The following is a 24,911-nucleotide window of genomic DNA, read 5'->3' as shown; positions in this document are numbered from 1 at the left end:
ATTTCCTTTCATTGTATCTTCTGTCTTCAAAAATGGGTCAAATCCAATCCAACCAATTAGTATGTAATAGTCTACTCTCAATCAGGATGAAAGTGGTGGAAAGTATTTTCATCAGCACCACTAAGCAACGTTTATTCACCAATAGCCTGTTCATTAATGCTCAGTTTTGGTTCCACCATAGCCATTCAGATTTAGACCTCAGTATAGCCCTTGGCCAAATATGTATAATCGAGCTGAATTCCAAAGATGTGATGAGAGTGACTGCCCTTGACATGAAGGCAGCATTTGACTCAGGATGGGATCACGGAATCCCACGAAATTGAAATAAATATGAATGACGGGAAACTCTCCACTGACTGGAGACATGCCTGGCACAAAGGAAAATGATTCTCTTTATGAGAACCAGTTATTTGAGTCACAAGATACTACTGTCATTAGTTTCTCAGGGCAATGTCCTCTGTCCCACCAACTGCTTCATCAGTGACCTTCCCTCCATTATAACTAATGATTGCATGGTGTTTGGTTCTATTTGACAGTACAGTAGGAGGTGTGTCATACGGTCAAGATTAGTACAAAGAGACTATCAGGAAGGGGAAGGTGTTGAGAAATGTGGATTTAGAATGGGAGCAGGAGGGTGGCTGATGGGGAGCAATTATCTTCGGGGAAGGCAAAACAGGAAAACAGCAGAGACAGCTGAATAGATGGCCTCACTCTTTGATAAAGTAGTTCACACCCTCCTCCTGGTTATTGTTGGCTGTGGCAGAGCAGGGGGCAGGAGATATCAAGATAAACAATCAGGCATTAGTGAAGAAAGGATTATCTTTGCAAGACAGGATGATTCTGGAATACTGGATGGCCTTACCAAAGGAAAAAGGCTAAAACGTGCAAAAACAAAATCATACATTTTCTCCACTCAAATCTCTACCTCTTGAAGCTCATGGAATGAACATGAAAGATAGTAAAATTAATAGGGACAACATCATCAAAGGTGGGATGGACAAGGAGATAACCAATCCCAGGAAGAAAAATGGCATATGCAGTGCTAAACACTAGCAAGTTGGTTTTTAGAAAATTCAGTTGCAAGTTATTTCAGGATAGACACAGAAGGAAATGGTATTGTGAAGATGTGGATCTACAGGGATACAAGGAAATTCATTATAAGTGATCTTGATTTTGACAAAGACCAAGGCAGCAGAAAGGCCACTGGAGAGTGCAAGGTTTTGGCTATATGGAGATAATCAGGGGAGAATAAATAGAGGTGGTAGGAACTGCAGATGCTGGAGAAGGGTCTAGGCCCGAAACGTCAGCTCTCCTGCTCCTCTGATGCTGCTTGGCCTGCTGTGTTCATCCAGCTCTACACCTTGTTATCTCAGAATAAATAGAGGAACTGGTTTCAGGATTAAAGGAGGTCAGTGAATTCAGGGGAGGGAAAGTAAAGTATGATAAGAAGTAGATTGAAACCACTGAGAATGAAGAGTTAGTGTGGAATCATTAAGTGAAGATTAATTTTCTGTTTTGATCTAATGCAATTTGTGTACCAAAATTCTAGTACAGTTCAGACATTAAAGTACAGTAACTTAAAAGGCAAATCATTATTACCTTTAATGTTATTAGAGATTCTGAAAAGCCATGGGTAACTAAAAAGTTCCATTATGGAAATAAGAAGAATTTAACCCAAAGAAAATGTGTCTCTTCCCTGAATAGATGTTATCTCGATAATCCATTGTTTTTTCGGGAGCTTCCTCAAGTAATCGCTTATGTCGTTCTGTTTTATTGAATGCATAGGGAAATTTTAGTTTTGAGACCTGAAGCCTAGGATCATCACAGATCAACATATTACTCCTTTCCACCTGTGGCTGTTGGATTGGATCAAACATTTCCTTATTCTCTGAAGCATATGATGTAGGTATAGGTTGTGTATCGCCAGACGCAAAATTGAATTCTTTACCACATTCTGGATCTTTGGTCTCAACCCTATTTGGTGAAGGCGGTTTGCTCAGAGATATCTGGTCCTGTTTTGTTGTAAAACCAGCTAACTTACTCTGTGGCAAATCTACATAGCTGATGTCATGTTGCACTGACTTTCGTCTCTTCCAAAGGGGCTGAGCATTCTCAGAATCTGTTAATTTGCAAGCTTGGTCCACATTGATAACTGGAGTTGCCCAACAATCCATCATCCTTTCTTTCTGATGTTGGTTAAATGCAGAGGGTTTTTCAGAATTCTTCATTTGCTGAACTTTGTACCTTAACAAACGGATGTCATAATCAGGGCAGAAAGCACTCGATATAGCTGTTTGGCATCGCCTATTTTGCCAAGAAATCAGTTTATCTTCCCTACATATTTCTACCTCATCATTTGGTTTTGATTCAGTTTCACATACAGGCAATGGTGACTTGGCTTCGTGCACTTGTACACTTGGAGTCTGATAACCAATGGCATCATCTGTGGAAACCTTACTACTTTCTTTTTTCTTCAAAGGCCGCAATGGTGGATTCAGCAAAAAAGCCGGATGAGACTGTTCTTTCTGTTGGAAAATTTGAAATAAAGTAAGTCCGCAAAATAAAATAGCCAACACTTAGGCTGCTGGAAGCTAGTTCTTAATATCCATATCTATTGATTTAAATTACATCTCCTGCTCATTTCAAACAGACTGAAAGTTAGGCTTTTACATATCTGGATAGCAAAAATTAGTGGCTGGTTAAAATAAGGTAATACATGCTAAATCAATCATATATTCAACTCTATGTATGTGAAGAACTCTAAAACTGATTAATTTACTCAATGGATATCAATGAGGGACAAGTAAACCGCAGAAAACAATGCAATTAAACATCAACTCGTTTGTTTATGTTGGGAAACCATTAATCTCAAACCAGTGATCTGCAGGAAATCCCAAAGTGGGAATTGTGGAGGTGGGATTTAATGAATATGTAGATGAACCTCTGAGATATCCTTTGATGTCACTGTGACCTCAGTGGTCCTGTGATAGGAGTCTGTAAGAAGGTTCAGACTAGAATAGCATGGACATCTGCAACTTTGCCTTCATGTACATATTGTCAGCATTATTATCTAAAAGATTTTTGTCAGAAGTCTGCACCAGGCTTGAATGAAAACCCAAAAAACCCATTTTAAAACAGTAATCAACCTGAAATTTACAAAAGAAAAAATGGCAAGGTTACAGGGAGAGTGAGATTGTTTAGAGCTAATTTATTACGTTGGTAATAGGCTTGGCAGACTAGATTGGCCTTTTTCTATTTTTTTTCATCTTTTTCATCTTCTAGTTCCTGAGTGAATAAACTTACATCATTAGCTACTGGTTATTAAATCCCCTGCCTCTTTACTAACTCTATTACATTCCTTCATAATTTTAAAAGTTTAGTTGCAGTTTCCTTTAACTTCCTCTATTCCAAGTACAACATACCAAGTTTCTTTAGCCTCTTGAGTTAACTGAAGTCCCTTTTTCCTGATATTAATAAATCTTCTCTGCATTGTCCCCAAAGCCTCAAGTGTTTGCCCAGTATTGAATCCAATACTCCAGATGGGGCCTAACCAGTGTTTTACAAAGGCTTATCATTATCTCCTTGCTTCTGCACTGCCTCTGTTTATAAATCCCAGGAAACCATACGACATTTTAACAACCTTCTCAACATTGATTTGTATTTTATTCATGCATGGACGGGGGCTTTGCTGGGATAAGCCAGCATTTATTGTCTATTTCCACTCGGGAGAAAGTGGTGGTGAGCTGTCTACTTGAACTGCTGCAGTCCTATGGATATAGGAGACAAACAGTGCTGTTTGGAATTCCAGGACTTTGACCCAATGTCAGACAAGGAATGGTGATATAGTTCCAAGTTAGAACAGTGTGTGACATGAAAGGAACTTGCTTCTATGTATCTGCTGCCCTTGCCCTTCTAGTTGGTAGTTGTTGGGGTTTGGAAGACGCTATCAAAAATAGCCTCAGTGAGTTGTTACAGTGTATGTTGTGGATTGTACGTACTACTGCCACTCTGAGTCATTGCTGAAAGGACTGAATGTTGAAGGTGGTGGACAGATGCCAGTCAAGTGGATGCCTTGTACTGGATGGAGTCAAGCTTCTTGAGTGTTGTTGGAGCTGCACTCATTCATGCAAGTGGGGAGTATTTTATCACACTCTTAAATTGTGCCTTGTAGATAGTGGACAGGCTTTGGCAAGACAAGAGATGAATTACTTGTTGCCGAGTTCACAGTCTCTGGACCTCATCCAAGTCATTTATATAAACCATGAACAATGGTTTATACGCCCAAACACTGATCTTTGCAGTACCCCACTGCCTGCGACTCAGAGAAAGACCCATTTATTCCCATATTGTTTCCTGTCTGTTAGCTGATTATCAATCTATGCTAATATATAACCCCATCCCATGTGCTTTAACATTGCCCACAAACCTCTTACGTGAGACCTTATGAAAAGCCTTCTCCTAAAGCTCTGAATACATCACATCCTGGTTCTCCTTTATCTAGTCTACTAGATTCAACCTTAAAATTTTTCAGTAGATTTATTAAACCTTTCATAAACCCATGCTGGCTTTGTTCAATCCAGTTAATTCTTTCCAAATGTTCTGCTATCAGTCTTTTTTAACTTTTTCGTCAGCCCACTCATCCCAGATATCAATCTAGTCAACATCTCTGAATTGTCTCCAATGCATTTCCATCCTTCCTGGAATACAAAAAAAACCTTAAACTGCACACAGGAAAGGTGGAGGATGCCTCTTCATCCAACAGCTAATGTGGCTGCATTGGGGCCAATTAAGGGCCTTGTCTCATTGTCAGTGCCATTATAACCAGCAGCAGATGGGGCATCAACTTAATAGGTGGCCAAATGATGAACCACAACAGCCTCCCTACAGGCTGCGGGGTTGGGAGGGGGACTATGGAGGGCTTTTTAATTCAGGCTCCTTATGGCCTATGAAGGGGCTCCTGTCAGCAGCGACATCAGTCCAGCAACATCCTTACTGCCTTGACTCATTGCACCTACTCCTCACTGGGTCTGGCAAATGCAGACTCCACACACCTGGTTTCTTCCCCCACTACCCCCAAGCCACTGCTCATATCATGTAGCTAAGGGTTCCACACCGCTGAGATGTACTCTCCATAGTATTTCAAGCAACTGCACTATTCCCAGTGCTAGTGTAAAATTCAACCCGGTGAAAGGAGGCAATGTTCTCGAGAAGGAGCCAAGATCGTGTAGGTGAAGGGAGGTACTTCTGCTTCGATTTAGGGAAAATAAATCTTGGAGACTGTATGAACACAGATACGATGAGGCCTGGTGTTCTAAAGAAGCTACAAACAGTTTTGTCTTAAATTGGCTACAAGGGATTTCACATGATGGAACACCACTTAAAGAAATCTAAAAAAAATGACAACTTCCTAGGCAGGTTCAAACCTTACAATTTAAACAAATAGTTCAGCGTATGATTCAGCATTGTACTTTTAAGAGAAACTTCATGTCAATACGGTAACCCAGGTCGGTCCCTTGAAAATGTTACTAAAGAGACAGTACATTTGAGGCCTTTCCTGCAGTTAGGAGTGGAGATCCCAATTGATCCTCTGAAGGAGAATCTCTGGCTGCTTCAGATGATTATATGACGAAACTCACTGAAACATACTTGAACACTCTATGACGTCAGATATCACTGACGTATGTATTTGTTGCAAGGAAAATACCAAAGCACTTTCATATTCTAACATTTTTTTTTGTTTTTCTTTCTCTGGTAAATCTGCAATCATTTTGAGTACTATTTTAAAGCCATGCTCATTTTAACTTTACAAAAATGAGAAAAATAAACAAGGCCTTAAAATATAAGAACATTTTGAGTGAGCCACTAATTTGTTCTCTTGTAATTCAACATCAAAATTATAAAGCGTGTGTTGCAAAATGTAAAGGCTTAAACCTTATGAAAGTTTAAATCTCCTTCCACCACTTTTCAGGAGCATATTTCAAATTCACTAGATAGAAAATTTTCATGTAACCCCAGATATTTTGCGATTATCTTAAATCTGTATCCTTTGGGTATTGACCTCCTGGCAAATAGGGTTAAGGAGAATCTAAAGAGATTCTACAAATACATTAAGGACAGAAGGGTAACGAGGGAGAGAATAGGATCTCGTAAAGATCAGCAAGGTCACTTATGTGTGGAACCGCAATGAGCTGGGGGAGATACTAAACTAGTATTTTGCATCAGTGTTTACTGAGAAGGATATGGAAGATAGAGACATGGGGAAAATAAATAGTTATATCTTGAAAAACGTCCATATTACAGAGGAGGAGGTGCTGGATGCCTTGAAACGTATAAAGGTGGATAAATCTCTGGGGCCTGATCAAGTGTACCCTACAACTCTGTGGGAAGCTGGGGAAGTGATTGCTAGGCCCCTTGCTGAGATATTTATATCATTGATAGACATAGGTGAGGTGCCAGAAGACTTGAGGTTGGCGAACATGATGCCACTATTTAAGAAAGGTGGTAAGGAAAACCAGGCAACTTCACGTGCAACTTGTTGGAGGGAATCGTGAGGGACAGGATTTACATGAATTTGGAAAGGCAAGGATTGATTAAGGATAATCAACATGTGTGAGGGAAATCATGTCTTACCAACTTAATTGAGTTTTTTGAAGAAGTCATCAAGAGGATTGATGAGGGTAGAGCGGTTAATGTGATCTATATGGACTTCAGTATGGTGTTCAACAAGGTTCCTCATGGTAGGCTGATTAGCAACGTTAGATCACATGGAATACAGGGAAAACTAGCCATTTGGATACAGAACTGGCTCGAAGGTAGAAGACAAAGGGTGATGGTGGAGGGTTGCTTTTCAGACTGGAGGCTTGTGACCAGTGGTGTGCCACAAGGATGGGTGCTGGGTCCACTGCTTTTTGTCATTTATGTAAATGATTTGGATGTGAACATAGGAGGTATGATTAGTAAGTTTACAGATGACACCAAAGTTGGAGGTGTAGTGGACAGTGAAGAAGGTTACCTCAGAATAAGCGGGATCTTGATCAGATGGGCCAATGGGCCAAGGAGTGGCAGATGGATTTTAATTTAGATAAATGTGAGGTGCTGCATTTTGGAAAGGCAAATCAGGGCAGGACTTATACACTTAATGGTAAGGTCCTGGGGAGTGTTGCTGAACAAAGAGACCTTGGCATGCAAGTTCATAGTTCCTTGAAAGTAGTGTCGCAGGTAGATAGGATAGTGAAGAAGGCGTTTGGTATGTTTACTTTTATTGGTCAGTGCATTGAATAGTGGTTAGGTCACTTTTGGAATATTGTGTGCAATTCTGGTCTTCTTGCTATAGGAAGGATGTTGCGAAACTTGAAAGGGTTCAGAAAAGATTTACAAAGATATTGCCAGGGCTGGAGGTTTGAGCCATAGGGAGAGGCTGAATAGGCTGGGGCTATTTTCCCTGGAGCATCAGAGGCTGAGGAATGACCTTACAGAGGTTTATAAAATCATGAGGGGCATGGATAGGGTAAATATATAAGGTCTTTTTCTTAAGGTGGGGGAGTCCAAAACTAGAGACCATAGGTTTAAGGTGAGAGGAGAAAGATTTAAAAGGGACCTAAGGGGCAATATTTTCATGCAGAGAGTGGTGCATGTATGGAATGAGCTGCTAGAGGAAGTGGTGGAGGCTGGTACAATTACAACATTTAAAAGGCACTGGGATGGTAGATGAATAAAAAGAATTTAGAGGGATATGGGCCATCTGCTGGCAAATGGGACTAGATTAATTTAGGATATCTGGTCAGCACACATAAGTTGGACCAAAGGGTCTGTTTCCATACTGTTCATCTCTATGACTCTATGACAATGTAGACATCTGCAGTTTGCACATTAAGTAGACTATCAACCATCTCAGTGTCCACCAAATCAAAGTGGAACAAGTTATTGTCAATCCCAGGGGACTGCCTAAGAAGAACGGCATTCTTTTTTAGGAGCATCAGCTATTCGTTCATGGTGATAAAATGTTAAAGGAATTAGGTTTATTACATTGGGCTTATCAAAGTGTCGATTTCATTGTGGATAAAACAAATTGGCAGCGTCATCCATATTCTCCAACCATGCTCTGGAAATCAGTAATGAAGATGTGGTGTTCTTAGGAGGGCAGTTGGAAGTTGTGGAGCTATTCAAGGATCAAGCTCCTTTCTGACATCTCTGAAACAAATTCATTTTTCTCCTGAAGGACTAACTTCCCTTCGAATTTAGCAAGAACTGCAGATGCTGGAATCAGAGATAACAAAGTGTGGAGTTGGAGGAAGCAGGAAAGTTGACGTTTTGGGAAAGAAGGGTCCCGAACCGAAACATCAACTTCCCTGTTCCTCTGATGCTGCTTGGTCTGCTGTGTTCCTCCAGCTCCACACTGTGTTATCTCTTCCCTTCGAATTTGTCCACTTTTTAAATTTCTTTATCTCCATGCACCAATCCAAATTAATGTAGCTCGTTGTATTCAAATTAATAACCAAAGTCGATTTATTTTAACTGCTCTGGACTTGAAGGAAACGAATTTGCAGAATATTCATTTTTTAAAAGCTAAGCATTAGGCATCATCTAGGAAGATAGAAAAAAGCAAAACTGAGAAGCGAGGATTACATTCCCCATTATGGAATATTCAAGGTCTTCCACACTGCATTCCATGCAGGCAATGGATAATAATGTCTAAGTATGAAAGATGAAAATTTATTTTATTATTCTCAAAGTGAAACAAACCTGAATGTGAATTTTCCTGAGATTGTAGATAAGACTGCCATCTAATGGCCATACTGAAACATCACAACTCTTTGCATATTTATTGGGTGTTGCTATCTCAGCACAAGTAGATTATTTTGGCACATATTAAATGTCCAATTCGGATTCATTTTCTATGTCTATACTGTTTAAATTATGCAGTATACAGTGAGATGTTGTCTCTAGCGTGCTGTTCATTTCAAGGGCTAAATTGCAAGTCAGTTGAAGCAGGGTTACTTGTAAATATGATTTATCCAAGATTAGAAAAATAAAGCTTTCTGGAAATAGTATTAAAAACTGTCCAGTAGTGAGTAAAACCAAACTTGGGTCTCAGACATTTTTGTCATTTATAGAATGAAATCTTAACATTCAGTCAGGAGCCTTCGTCACACCGTTTAATAGAGCAGGTACCTAATCTTAAAGTGGTTAGTTTTAACATTCTGATTTGGGTAAAATGGAAGATTGCAAGGCCCTGGCTTGCCCTGAGTTTAGTAACAAACTTTGTACACAATTACAGTAGTATTAATACTGTAAAAACACAAGTGCATCCAAAGGCACTTTAGAGATGCTTTTTTTTCTGACAAATTTGATGTCTGGCTACATAAAGAGATATTAGGACAGGTAATAAAAAACAGTCAAAGAAACGGGTTTTACGAAATGATTTAAAGAAGGACACTCCTCAGACACCGAAGCGGGTTTACATCTAAATGCAGCAAGACCAGGACAATATCCAAGTTTGGTCTGACAAATGGCAAGTAACATACGCACCACACATGTAGCACGAAATGGCCATCTCCAAAACGAGAAATTTCAAACATTGTTCTTTGATATTCAATGGCATTACCATCACTGAACCCCAATTATCAACATTCTGGGGGTTACCTTTGACCAGAAACTGAACAGGACCAACCATATGACTTACAAAAGAAATTAGGGATAGCATTAAATCCAAACAGGAGACATATAAAATTGCGAGAAAATAACAGCAAGGCTTGAGGATTGGGAGCATTTTAAATTCAGCATAAAAGGCCAAAAGGTTTGATCAAGAAGTAGAAAATAGAGTACGAAAGTAAAATTGACCAGAACATAAAAAACTGATTGTAAAAACTACTAAAAATATGTGAAGAGTGAAAGATTAGTAAAAACAAATGTAAGTCCCTTACAGTCAGAACCTGGGAAAATTATAATGGGGAATAAAGATATGGCAGAAGAATTGAACACACACTTTGGCTCTGCTTTCACAGGATAGGTCACAAATAACCTCAGAAATGTTAGGGAACCTACAGTGTAGAAATGGGCAGAAGTTTATGAGGAATTTCACAGACGAGAGCTTTAAGGCACAAATAGTATAGCAATTAAAAGCAGGAAACTAGAATTGGAGACTGCAGCTATGTCTGAGGTTTTTAAGAACAGAGATAATTGCAGAGATAATGAAAGTTATTGCAAGACATGAATCCAATGTAGATCAATGAGAAGGTGGACAATGGATGAATGGGGACTTGGTCTGTGTCAGGGTACAGGCAGTACTGTTTAGATTTACTGAGTTTTGAAGATGGGGTGCACTCTCATCTCTGAGTCAGAACATTCTGACTTCCAATCACAATCGAGAATTTTAAACACAAAAATGTAGTTTGACAGCTGGATACAGTACTGAAGGAACACTGCAATCTCATAGGGGCAATCTTTCAGATGAAATGTCCACTTTCACTTCCAAAATATCACCCATCTCCATCCCAATCTGACTCCCAATGCTTCAAACTCTTACTGACCTCTTTGGCCTCTTTAAACATGACGTTCTGCTGTGCTCACCTATTTTTTGAACTTGGAACTGTGATGCACGTTGAGAAGTATGTTATATTGAAGGCACTGCATAAATGTTCATTATTTTAATTCTGCAAACAATTATTCTAACATGAAGGAAAAACAAAGAAACACTGCACTAAGCAGAATGTCACCATATCGCTCACTAAACATTCAGGTAAATAGATCGTGGGTAGATTTTTTTCTTTTTGGGTCAGGACCCTGATATTGAGACCATTACTGAGTTCTACACCGGTGCTGTGTTGGGAGCTGAAGTAAATTTGTCACCTGGATCTCTACTTGCCATTGAAGTAAGAATGGAGGTAGGTTCTGGATGCTGACGGGACCTCCAGGGTGCCCTCTAACCCTGAGAGATCGGGAGACCCATCAGCAGAGGTGGGAGCTGCCAATGTAAGTGGGAAACAGAAGACTCCTCACGAGGCAGACATTTCTTGAGACTTGGTAATAAAGATTAAATTCTGCTGAACAAAAGGGTCAGACTTTTCTTTGAAGGAAAAATTCCCACACACGTCTGCCTCAGCCACTTGAAGGTCACTTGAAGGATGTGCCTACAGTATAGGACGAGAGGTAATCTGGGGGCCTGATGAGATGAGTTAGCAATGTTATATAGACCACTGGCTATACCACTGCCACCTCTGTGCATTGGCTGGGGTTTGACAGATATGAGTCCCAACTGGTGACTGGAGACTTCCAGTTGATGCCTCCACAAAGTACTTAGTAGGCCACTTAAGCACCTCTGTTTATCTATGGGAGTGTAATCTTCACTCAATACCACCGCCCCTCCCTTGACCCATCCCCAATCATTCAGTTTAAAAACTGTCCAGAGGAGGGATTGTGTCAGAAATTGGCTATGCCATTCTCTGGGACAAACTTTCCAGCCTTCAACGCCTCTGTCTGCTCCCAGCTCTGATGCAAATCAAAAGTTACTCTCAACGTGCCTGCACAGGACTTGGACATTAGGCTGCGATGCCTGTTTTTTTGACAGATGTTAGCCTAGGAACTGCATAGTTTTGGCAGTGACAGCAAGAATTTGAAGTAGGTGGGCTCTGCTCAATCCTCACCAAGAGCTGGGTGCTGCTATTTCCTGTGAATGGTTAGGAAAAGACATTGGACTGATAGGATAATGTCAGATGGTCTAAATCCTTTCCAACTTTCCGATGTAAATTTCAATGCAGCAGAGTAAGGAGTATGTCAGGTTTAAATCCTGGCAGAAGTGGGGCACAGCAGCACTTTAAGAGCTGATTCCTCTTGAACTGCTGTTAAGAAAATGGAAAATCCAAATATTGTTCTTGAAGTCTTTCATTTTTTCATTGTGGCCAGTTTAATTACCTTTACGATAGTGGAGCAAATCATTTCAATTATATTTGTTCTCCTCTCCCAAAATGCTGGAAAAAATGGTACATCTGCTTGAATTGTCTAAATTTACTGCTTTTGGATTTGTGGCTCTGTCAGTACTAGGCCTGGTTGCCTGGTGAATCCTGCCCTGATGTGCTTTAGTAACTCATTGTTCTTACAATTACTTTTTTCCCTCAGCATATTCTTCAATCATTTTCTTAGCAGAAATGCATCTTTTTTTTCTACACCCACTTAAATGTCCTTTTTAAAGTCTTTTCCAACTTTTGATGTGGATGGTTTAGTTAATAGACATTTTTGTGAATAACATGTAACTGGTTTAGTTAGTTGACATTTTTATGAATAACTTGTACTTGAATACATGGTGTGACATTTGATGATATTACTCAGGTGTTCATGCATGTACATAACTGTGTGTTTCTGTTTCTGACTCAGTCCACCTGCTGTTGAAACTCTCATTTTTTTTCGTTAACATTTGTCCTGACTATGACAATGTCCTTGGTGCCAATATCCCATCTTCCACCTTCAAAAAACTTGAGCTCATCCAAAACTCTGTTGCTATATCCTAAGATACACCAAATCTGTCTTATCCAATCACCGTGTGTGCACTGACCTGAGTTACCTTCTGGTCTTCAAATATCTCAATTTGACATTCTCATTCTCATGTGGAAATCACCCCTCATCTCTATCACTTCCTCCAGTCCTACAAATACTTTGTGAACTCTTGGCTCCAGCAAATTTGGTCTCTTGTCCATCTTCACTTTCTTCACTCCACTATTGGTAGTCATGCTTTCAGCTGCCTATACCATAACATCAGGAATTCCTTCCCTCAATGTTCTCCACCTCTTCAATTCTCTCGCATCATTTAAAAACCTAGCTCCATGACTGATCTTTTGACTACCTCTTTTTCTTTGCCTGTTGTGAATTTTTGTCAGATAATGTGCTTTGGTGCTTTGTGATGTCGTACAATGTTAAAGGGATTTAAAAGCTAGCTGTTGTTGTGTACACCTTCATTAAATTTCATATGATTATCTCAATGGCTATTGCCCGAAATTAACAGGTTACTTACCAGCTCTGAGAAATAGGTGTACTTTCCTGTCACTTTTGCTATTGTTTTCTCATGGTAGTCATCTAACTGAAGGGGATTCATTGGTCCACTTCCTAATGATAAAATACACGATACAGTGAAGGCCCAGTTTTTAGAAGTCTTGTAGTTTGTAGTTTATAAATCATTTGTTGAGAGGAATAAAGACAAAGGACTGTTGACACTGGAAATAAGATATGGCTCGGCTAGCAACTGTTCCAGATGACATTTCCTCAAAATCAATAGCTGATATTTGTTTATGGTCCATGAGGTGGGTCACCAAATATAGTAATAATTAAAATTTATTTGTTGCAGTACATAACACAATGAAATGATCTTTCAGTTAGCGTTATTTCCTACCTGTGAAGTCCCTCTTGTATGAAGATAGCCAGTGTGATTTCTCAACATTTTTCAAGATATTAGCAGTTCTCTCTGAAACAGCATGCTCTAAGATAGGCTCTGTCTTGTTGGGGGCAATAAGCTTCGGTGGTGTTGGATAGATTGCTTGTTTACGATCTTTTTCTGATTTAGGATACTACAATGAAAGAGAAAGGCTACCAAGTTGTATTTAAAATAAACAATGAAATGAAGTATCCTGATTTTGAAGCTCCCCTACCAGGGCTTACTAGCTTTTACAGGTTTCAGATATAACAATGTACTACACTAATTCTCTTCAAAATACCCACTGCATTCATTTGTATCCATTACGGTAAATGACACAATTCTCACAAATAAAAGTTTACATTAATTTTGTTAATGTTTATTGTTGAAATACAGACATGTAGCTGAAGATAGCACTCATCAGCCCAAATGCAAGAAAGCCAAACTTCAAACGATCACAATAATTCACATGAAAATGAGAAATGGGTGCTGATTGATTGGCAAGTCAACTCTGACTGGCTGAGGGGTTGCCGATGGAGAACACAATGGGCAAATATAGGTTTCCCAAGCTCCCAGGTAGATGAAAAAGTGTGCAATGCCTTTTCCCTGTCACAGGGAAGGTGACAGAATTGATCATGGACAGGGTTATAGCTGTGCACTTAGGAAAATTCAAGGTATTCAAAAAGATTCAGCATGGGTTTGTAGAAGGGAAATATGTTTAACCAACTTATTAGAGTTCTTTAAAGGAGTACCATCTTCTGAGGATAAAGGAAGCCTATAGCCGTTTTGTACTTGGATTTTCAGAATGCAATTGACAAGGTGCCAGATAAAAGATTACTGCATAAAATAGGGATAATAAGGAGGGGATAATACATAAAGATAGATAGAAGATTGGCTGGTGTGTAGAAAAAAAAGTAGGCCGATTGGCAGTAAGTGACGAGTGGAGTTCTGCAGACGTTTTACAATTTACAGTAAACTTTTTATTAACCGGCACCTACAAGACCAGGAGTGTACCAGCTGATTAAATATTCAGGACAATCAAGAGGTCCACATAATCAACATAAAAACACACACTAAGTAAAAGAAACGTAATGCAGGGGGTATACACATTATTGTCACACTTTACTTACAGCATAAATCACTTAAATAATAATGCAACTTTGCCTTAAATAAAACTTACCAACAGGGATCCTTCTCACTCACACCCTCAACTGACTACTCAAGACATCACAGTTGATCCTGGTATTTGAGGATAAATTGACTCAAAATTGAAATGTTGATATTTCGTGTGGCCATTCAATTAAACAACAGGTGTATTTACATCGAGGTAAATAAATTAAAAACAAAATGATTGGACAAAACAATACAGTAAACTTCACGGTGTTTGAGGTATATCATTTTTGCTGGAGTTAAAACAAAGTTTGCTGTACATCAATTACTTGAATGAGAGGAGTAAAGGCATGGTATCTAATTCTGTAGATGATGCAAAGATAACTGAGAATGTATGTTGTGAAGTGGACCTAAGGAGAATGCAAATGATATAAATAGATTGAATGAGAAAAAAAATCTGGCAGAGAGACCATATTATGGGAAAATGTGAAGTTGCTCACTTTGGCAGAAAGAATTAAAATGCAGAGTAGGTACATAATTCTTTGAAGTTTGCTTCACATAAAGACAATGTGGTTAAAAGGGCGTTTGGCACATTTGCCTTCATTGCTCAGTCCTTTGAGTACAGAATTTGCGAAGTCATGTTCAGGTTATACAGGACGTTGGTGAGGTCTCTTCTGGAATACTACATCCAGTTTTCGTCACCCAGTTGTAGGAAGGGTATTATTAAGCTGGAGAAGGTTCAGAAGAGATTTACCAGGATGATGCTGTGTGTGGAAGGTTTGAGTTATAAAGAAAAGCTGGATAGGCTGGGACATTTTCACTGGAGCATAGGAGGTTAAGAGGCAACCTGAAAGAAGTTTATAAAATAATGAGAGGTATACATAATGGTAGTTGTCTTTTCCCTAGGATGGGTGAATTTCAAGATTAGGGTGCACATTTTTAAGGTGAGAGGAGAGAGATTTTAAAAAGACACAAGAGACAAATTTTGTTACACAGAGGGTGGTTCGTGTGTGGAATGAACTTCCTGAGGAATTGGTGGATGTGGGTACAGTTACAAAGTTTAAACGACATTTGGATAAGTACATAAATAGGAAAGGTTTGGAGGGATATGGGCTGGGAGCAGGCAGGTGGGAATAGTTTAGTTTGGGATCATATTCAGCATGGACTGGTTGGACCGAAGGGTCTGTTTCCGTGCTGTATGACTCTGTGACTATGACTGTTACTTCAACAGAGAATAATGGCAGAATTCAGAGATGCAGTGGGATCTCTCGGTTTTAATGCATAAGTCAGAAAAATGCTTTCTTTTGAATAGCAATATATTTGGACACGTGATGTCATACCTTCGGGCCAGGATGGATTTCAACCCAGACTTTCTGGCCCAAAATTAGGGACACTATTACTGTGTCACAAGTGTCCCTGAGTCACAAGAAAAAAATCAGTATGGTAGTACAGCAAGTCATAAAGAAAGCTATTGGGATGTTATCCTCTAATATAGGAGGAATTGAGTATAAGCCATACAGACTTCATTTAATCAGAAAATGACAGAATGCAGGCTTCATGGAAAATGTCAATAGACTCACTTTTTTATTCACTCATGGGACATGGGCTTTGCTGGTTGGCCAGCGTTTATTATCATCCCGAGTTGTCCTTGAGAAGGTGGTGGTGAGCTTCTTTCTTGAACTGCTGCAGTTCATGTATTGTAGACAGACCCACAATGCACTTAAGGAGGGGATTTTAACCTAGCAATCGTGAAGTAATGATGATATATTTCCAAGTCAGGATGGTGAGTAGCTTGGAAGGGAAACTTGCAGGTGGTGGTGTTCCCATTTAGCTGCTGCCCTTGTCATTCTGGATGTAAGTGGTCATGTGTTTGGAAGATACTGTCAAAGGATCCTTGGAGAATTTCTGCAGTGCATCGTGCAGATATACACACTGTTGCTACTAAGCATTGGTGGTGGAGTGAGTGTATGCATGTGGACATGGTGCCAATTAAGTGGGCTGCTTTGTCCTGGATAGTGTCAAGCTTCTTGTGTTGCTGCAGCTGCACTAATCCAGGCAAGTGGGGAGTATTCCATCACACTCCTGACTTGTGCCTTGTAGCTGGTGGCCAGGCTTTGGGGAGTCAGCAGATGAGTTACTTGCTGCAGCATTGCTAGCTTCTGACCTGCTCTTATAGCCAACTCTTGTAACTGGTGAGTCCAATTGAGTTTCTGGTCAACAGTAACCCAAAGATTTGAAAGTGGGGGATTAATGAATCTAACTGAAATCCTACCACTGTCGGCTAGGAATCCTGCAGCAGCCCTGTTTGCCTGCTCTCTGACTTAATTCAGGAGTTTGGGGGGGTGCGGGGGTGGTTTGCTGTTGGTGGGAGTCTGACACACGGCCTCTCCCCGAATAAGCTTCCCATAATGCCAAGTTGCATTAAATCCAGCCCAAGATGTGACATTGAGAGAAGACCTGCTTAAAAATTCTTATAGTTGTTGTTAGTTAATTTATGTATTCACTAAATATCATATTTCGGTCTGACACAACATTCAAATTGAAAACAGTAACAAGATATTTAAAGATAAATGCAAATTATTACATATTGGAAGAGAAAGTGCATTGAATAGCTAAATGTGAAGTTGAAAAAGAACTGGGGTGTTATTAGACTCAGGGCTTACATGTACAGATACTGAAAGGCATTAATTAAGAAAGTAAAGCAGAATGCCAAAGTAACCATGAGAAAAAGAGTGCCATCATATCATTAAAACAGATCAGACAGTGGATGGGGGGCAAGTTAGGGAGACAAAGCATAGGTTAGGCCTTAAGTCAGGAATTTCCTCTTCAAAGTTATTGATCCATTGACTGGACTTTAAGCTGGAGTAATGGAGGAAAACATTTATGTTTATTAAAGTAATGGATGGGATAACTATATGTTTGTCTGAATAGATGATCTAAGATGGATCTAAATGTTCTTTCTGATTCATTTCTAACCCTTATATTATGGAAGCATGAGCAAAGCTGACAATTTCCTTTGGATGCTCCTTGAATCAATGAGGGATACTGGTTAGATTAATACATTTAAAGCTGGATAATATTATAGTATTGACCAATTATTTGGGATACCTTGTTGCAAATAAGATTTTTACATAAAAAATCAAGAGATATTAATTCAAGTATATTGCAATTTAACTGGTATATAATCTAAATCCACTAAATGTGAGCAACTGAAGGGCAGAAAATATCATCTTTGAGCACAGGTACTTACAAGAGTAAAACCTTCTTGTCCTGGCCAAGCCAAACCTTTTGGTACAATGGGTATTTCCTGGCTTTCAATTCTATATGGAGATCCTGTGATTTAGTAGTAAAGCATTTGGAATTAATATCCACGGTTAAAACCAAACTTTTTATTAAGGCAGCCCTGTCATCAGGACTTTTGACAATCATTTGTTAAAAGTTTTTTTTTATGCAGCTAATAGGAATGATTGACACAAGTAAATGAAAATACACAAATTTATGCAGCTGCTGTTCATTCTAGTATCAACTGATATTAACTCAATTTCATTAACAGGGTTCAGTAATTTATCCAAACCAATGACGTTTTTGTTACTCAACATTAAAAACAATACTCAACAATATTTACATGCTCGTTATGAGAGAATGTGCAAGTTTTAGGAATGAAATATTTATCTATTTTGTAGTGCAGCACGGCCAGGTAGTGTGCATTCTGGTTAACAATTTGACTTCTAACAACAGCCATTTTAAAGCACGTTACACTGCAACAATTTCCTCTCCATCCTTGTGGCTTCTCTGGGGTGAGACTGTTACAAATCAAGATATTCCCTTTAGCCAAAAGGCTATGCATGAGCCTTGTTATGGTCTGTGGACCCCGGTGAAGGTCATGGTACCAGTTTAATTAGAATATATTTGGTAGATCCCCAGCGAGGTTCATTGTCTGTGCTGCATAGAATTCTAGGCAGGTGGTGGGGTTAAGTAGAAAATCGCTGCTGTCTCTGTTTCAGATTGCTACAGAGGATGTTTACTGGATTGAGACCTGGAATGAGAAGGTTGCCATATGAAGACAGGTTGGAGACACTGGGCTTGTTTCCACTGGAGTTTAGAAGAATGAGGGTAATTTAGTAGCAATGCATAAGATTCTAAATGATCTCAATAAGGTGAACATGGAAAGGATGTCTCCTCTTGTGGATCAGTTCAGAATTAGTTTTAAAACTTTTTACCCCAAAGTGACTTTGGAACGCTCTGCCTCAGAAAGCAAAGCAGGCAGAATCATTGAATATTTTTAAGATATAGGTGGATAGACTCTTGTTAGACAAGGGAATCAAAGATTCACAGGGTAGATGGGAATGCAGAACTCAAAACACAAACAGATCAGGCATGTCGTATTGAATGGTGAAGCAGACTAGATGGGCCGAATGGCCTCCATCTGTTCCTATTTCATTAGTTGGTATGTTGTAGGAGCATGGGGTCTTGTAGCTGGGGACTGGCAGCCTCTTGGAAGAACAAAGATTGTGTCCACTGAGCATGAGCAAAATCTGCCAGTTGTAGGAATCATTTTACAGCTAATAATATTCATTGTGGAGCACTACTTAAATTTTAAATAATCTTTTTTGCTCACAGCAATGATATCATTTACAAAATGTTAATGTCAATGTTACTAAGTCAATGATATGAGAAACCATGATGCCTTAAGTCACTTCTCATTATTGTTTGATTGGATATATATTTCTGGGCACTAATACAGAGTAACCTTCATCAGCATCTCCAATCCAACAAATGGACAATCTTGCCTGCAGTACTAAATTAGGGACAATCTTGTGTTGTTGACCCAAGAATGGGAACTGATTTAAGATGATATAACATTCAGTTTACAAATAAACTTTTACAGCGAGGTGACTTTCATCCTTACAATGAAAATGGGATTGGGAATCCAGAGTTAGAATGACCGGACCGAACCAACACACAACCTGCTCTTATTTTTTATTCTTAGGCAAAACATTTAATTTAAATATAACAGAAGAATTTAACTTGGTGTTGGAATTAATACTTGATTTCTCACCACCTCCCCTCTTCTTCCAAGTCACACCACTTTTTCGTTCTAGGCTAGGTAAAGACTGTATTTTATTGGAAGGGAGGGATAGCTGACATAGGATCCATAGCTGGTCAGTGGATGTACGAGAGGCTGGTGGGAGAGAAAACGGGCATTGGCTACAATGTCCTGCAGGTGTATGAAACCTCACCAATAACGGCAGGTGACAGTGGTATTTGGGTCAAAGGCTTCACAGATTAAGGTAACCAGAAAGAGAATAAACAAGGGAAGACTTTATAGAGAGAAATGCTTTTCCCACCTGTCCATATATAGAATTAAAGCAGCAACTTAAAATCCTGGGATGGGCAGCTGGCTGGGAACGGTGAAGGATCATCCTCTTTAAAGTCTTGATACGTCAAGACGATATTTTTTTCATTTGCATAACAAGATGGAATACAGTACAGGGAAACCAGCCTGAATTAGAGGAGACCCACAAACTTTTTATCAAGAAGGCCATTCTGGGCAGCCCTGCCAACAGGAGCATCATGGGGTCAGTGACAAAACGTGGCAGAATACTAGCACCAATGTACTCTTTCTATATATCATCATCTTTCTCCTTTTTCAAATATAGAGCTGTATTTTATGGCCCAAACTCCCCCCGCCAATACATTCACATCTCCACCGACAGTCCCCCATCCTCCTCACCCATATACAAATTTAAAGATGGTGGCGGTGGTGGTGAGTGGATTGTAAAGTACAGTGTATGGCTTTCACATTGTCTTACTGTCCACTGCTGACCTATCTCTCATTTTATGGTTGGCAGGAGAGGCTTCAGGCAGTCTGTCCATCACCCTTGGGCCTACTGAGGTCTTCAAGTAGCAAATAAATGGCCATTTAAAGGCTTCAAGCCCACTATGCTGCTGTTTCTCCCATGGAAAGGATGCCCATGCCAGCCAAGTAGCCTGGCAGCTTTCACTGTGGGGGCTGATGTTGGATAAGAGCTGAGGGGGATGGTGCATTCCTTTGGGAATCCCCTGGAGGTACACTCCCACAAGGTTGTACCCCATTCCCTTAATCCTCCCCACCAGCCTCACAATCCTGGTCCCTCACTCCTGTCGCTGGGGCACAGTCAGCCATTCTCGAACTGATACCTCGGTCTTAGCTGGAAATCCGGTTTCCACAATCTCCACTTTTTCTGCCTGTAATCCCAACAGCGGCTGCTACTCAAACCTTGTGCAGCAGGGATGACAGAGCTGCAGCTAATCAGATCTGCAGATCTCTAAAGTAGGGCCTTCACACTAAATTGGGTCAGAAGTCTCACCATTTAAAGCAAGAAACGGCCCACTGGGTGGCTATAGCTAGCTGGATTTTTGGTGGACAGCTCTACGGCCAACTTTTCAGTTAAGGGGGAACCAGGAAATACAACACCCCATAAAATTCAGCCATTAATGTAAAAAAGAACACATCTTGACATTTTTCTGCATCTTTGATTGTGGATTGAACTGTTTTGAAACTAAGGAAGGATTGTTGAAGGATTACTCAATGTTTACACATCTGCCTGTACAAGGTTTACAAATGAGCTGGTACGAAAGGGTGTACAATTGAAGTTATGGCTGACAACAGTAGCTGATTGCTCTGTGAACTACTAACCGGTTATTGATCACAAAGGTCTTCTCCCTGCCAACAACTGTTTGTGATTGGCTTTGAGGTAGCTGAACAGCTTGGAGGTATTAACTTCTAACCCTAATGTTATAGGACATCTGGAGGAGAAGGAGCTGCATTTGCTCTGCAGTAAAAAACACTCAAGTCTGAAGAAAGCCAGTTTATTTCCTCTTCCCAGTTGCTATAAGATGTGAGTTTTAATTAATAAGTCAAAGACCTTACTTATAACCGTGTTTTCTGCAAATAGGCGAAAGTATCTGGAGAAGGAAGATCGAGAAGCAGCATTCTGATTATTACAAGACTCAGGTCAGCAAACCCTGCTGTCAAGGACCACTGAACTGCTTTCCCAGTTTTTCCCTCCCATGTCTTTATCCCTGTCTGTCTGTGTGTGTAGCTGGGGAGTTTATAAGAGATTTAAACTTTTAACTAGTAGAATTATATGACAAGAGTTCATAATTGTTTATCTGTAGCTAAAATTTATTTATTTGTAATGAACAGGCATTTTTGTTAAGTATGGAAACTTGGTCCGTGCTTTGTCAACCTGGGACTAAAAGATAGGCAAGTTGGGGAATTCTGCATATTTTTAAAAAAACTCAACTTCTACGGCAGCTCTGGGAATAGCAGTGCTTGATTTTTTGCAGGCTACCTCAGAAAAGCATAACAATAGGAATACGGACAAGTACAAAAATGACAAACACTGCCTTATAATGCAAAATCTGTTTGTAGCTGTCTCTTTGAGCCACCAACCTCTCGTTACCGTAGTCTTAGAAAAGCAGCCAAGAGTACTGTCAATGATCCTGAACAGGACACCATTACAAACCTGCAATCTTTGCATAATTGTGTCTCACAAATGTTTGCAAGAAACAACAGAACTACTGAACTCTTGGGTGATGGAGATAATGAGCTTGTGGACAGAATTTTGAGTGAGTCAGTACACAGGTTATGGAGAATAAGAGATTTGATCTAAGGTTTCAGAAATCCAACAGTGAAAGGAAGCAGAGGAAGATAGGTTGCAGAAAGAGATAGTCTTGCCTGGTATTATCAGTGCTACAATCTAGAGAGATCCATCAGAGTGATACCAGCATGTGACCATGTACCTCATAAGCTGACACCTTATCAGTGGTCAGAGTAAGAACACATGAACGGAATAATGGCACTGAAATTTGACAGGATTGGCTGAGTCCCATTGGAAAGGAATACAGTTTGAGTAGTTGTGAACAAATATTACTGGGTTCTGTAACTTGCAGTTAGACAACTTGGCATTCACTACGCTGGACTGAAGACTTGAATTCCAACAGCCATTTTGAAGATTCCCTACACTTGAAGGATCTCCTCCTCTGCTGAACTTTTGTAAATAATTTATTTACAGTCGTCTTTCTGGTGATCTCACAGAAAGTAGCTTAGCTTTTTAACATCATAAAGTGGCCAGTGGTCTCCTGAGGTTGGAACAACTGCTTTTTGTGAATTTTTACTTTGACTTGAGTTCCTTTAGGATGTGATCCCTTCACCATCATTGCTCCCTCTACCAGCTTGCTGTCCATCTGCCACATCCCATCACAGCTTTCTCTTAACCAAAATCCTGTAATAAAAGCTACATTAACAAAAAAAATCTTCATGACACCTACAAACATTAAAAAAAACACTTCTGTGCTTCAAGCCTGTCATGTGTTTGCCTTTGCCTTAGTTCTCTTATATAGTGCCACCCACATGCCTGGTGAAAGACTGCTGACTCTCATCGGGGGTAATTACAAATGGCCTTGGAGGATACCTTTAAGACGCTCTGGGCTTTCAGGAGCTCGCTTTGGATTGGAACATTTCAGTGTGGGTGGCAGCATTTTGGACTGGCTGCTGCGTGGTAGCTACATGGGGAGTGGTGCTGTGACAATGGTTGAAATGTAAATGCTGTCACCCTGAAACAAGACAGCGGGCTCATGATCCTAGGTGCTACTCCAGCAGCACAGCAGCAGCACAGGCATGGCACATCAGAAATCCCGTAATCTGTTGGAGAACAATTGCTGGACAGCTGTAAAGGCAGCAGTTTGAATATGTTTAGGAACAAGCCATGACCTCAATCGGAGCTTCCACTGCAGCAGTGAGGCATTGAGAGCTTTCCATCTGAATTGTAATGGAAATTGAAACACTGCATTATGGGCTGTGTGTGCTGTTGTCACCTTAGAGTTGGCCACCATTTCTATGGTGGAAAGGATAGGCTCCAAGCCCTCATCAGTGCACGCACCATGCTCCCTAACACTGCCAGGAAATTTGGTGGCTGACCTGCCAATGCACCAAGTCAGCATACTGTTGGCTTCCCCAGTGACGTCCTCATTTGAGTTCCCTCGAGCAGGTCATGTGCACAACCGTCCACCAGAGAAGTGAAACACAGATTATTCCTTCTCTGTTGTCCGAGTGCAGCCGACTTGTATCCAGTGACTCACCGTGTACAGATTCCAACTTGCATCGGAATTTTGCACAATGCCAGAGCCTAAGGTGATGAAAGTTAGTGCCAGAACAAGTGATAGTTCTATTTCTCTAATGGTGTGGCATTGTTTTCACCCTTCCTCCAGATGCTTCTCTGGTTGGGCAGGCAGCGGTTCTATGGTATCTGAAAGCATGAAATCAGAAGGGGAACGTTGGATTGAGGCAAGGGAAGTTGAGATGGAAAGCAGTAAGTTTATTTCCATACCATTTACAGCTTGGTCTTCAAACCTGAAAGCAGGATGAAGGTGAGGTAGGGTTTGAGAGTGACCATGTGGGAAGAACATAGCATTGACCTCAAATGTTCTTGATACAACTGGTTCCATTGTGACCAGCCGCATGATGCAGAGAACCATTTCCTCCATGGGCTCAGCGATACAGGCATACTTGGCCTCTGTCAGTTTTGCTGTGCTCCTATGATAGTATGTGACATTATCCTGCAAGAGAGGGAGAGAAGAATGTCAGTGATTACCTTGCACAATGGTTGGTGATGGGCCTGCCATTGCTGAACCAATCCTCTTTCCAATCTCTGCTAAGGCTTTCAGCATTGCATCCACAAATCACAGAACACTCTGCTTTCCCCAGTGACCCATTTCTTTAGATTACTCTTGCAAGCACCTGCCCAAGAAGCAGCTTTAGCAGCTCGGTCTAATGAGTGTAGCTCCCTTTTAAGAGGTCTGCCTTTAAGAGGAATAGGCTAGGTGAAACACGTGCACACTCTGAGGTCCTCTGTTAAGCCTTCGACCAGCCAGAAGTGAGAGTGTCATTCCATTTAATCCCACATTCATTGAAACGAGGAGCCAGCACAAAGTTTGCTTGTTTCCTGCCTCAATAGGATGAGGAGGGGATTACACTGAAACCACAACTCCCGTTTCTGAAAATAGGCTTTCGAATTTCTAGTCAGAAGCATCTTAACGCAAGCAACTATTGAGGCAGAATCGGCAATATAATTTGAAAGGAAATCCAGCTATTACTCAAATGGAAATACAAAAGAACATGGGAGTAGCTAGGCCTTGGGAAATCCAAACACCGACACTGACATTCTGCGCCAAATAGCCTCAATTCATTCTATATAATCATGGGATAATACACCATAAAGGAGACAATTTGGCACATTCTCCTGGTGCTGTCTCTTTAAAACAGGTACCTAATTATATTCCACATGGTGTATATTTTCAATAGCTCTGCAGAGCTTTCCTTTTCCAATAACTTGTTGCCCCTGAGAAAGTTGACCCA

The 24,911-nt window shown here is 40.3% G+C and overlaps 1 protein-coding gene across 1 annotated transcript in view; it reads right to left on the bottom strand.

Moving 5' to 3' along the window:
• Positions 1-1,637: 1,637 nt before the first annotated feature.
• LOC109910710 (uncharacterized protein C7orf31) overlaps positions 1,638-24,911 on the bottom strand; it is a 54,533-nt gene continuing 31,259 nt past the window's right edge. The window contains exons 6-9 of the mRNA XM_048608591.1: positions 17,760-17,842; positions 13,379-13,553; positions 13,004-13,095; positions 1,638-2,525 (exon numbers count right to left, since the gene is read on the bottom strand). Coding sequence (XP_048464548.1) covers positions 1,638-2,525; positions 13,004-13,095; positions 13,379-13,553; positions 17,760-17,842 — 1,238 coding nt within the window. The remainder of the gene's footprint in view (positions 2,526-13,003; positions 13,096-13,378; positions 13,554-17,759; positions 17,843-24,911) is intronic.

Source organism: Rhincodon typus, chromosome 2, assembly GCF_021869965.1.
Source record: "Rhincodon typus isolate 14 chromosome 2, sRhiTyp1.1, whole genome shotgun sequence".
Lineage (NCBI taxonomy): Eukaryota > Metazoa > Chordata > Chondrichthyes > Orectolobiformes > Rhincodontidae > Rhincodon > Rhincodon typus.
Note: the sequence above shows the minus strand (reverse complement) of the source record. Positions and strands in the feature narration are given on the sequence as shown.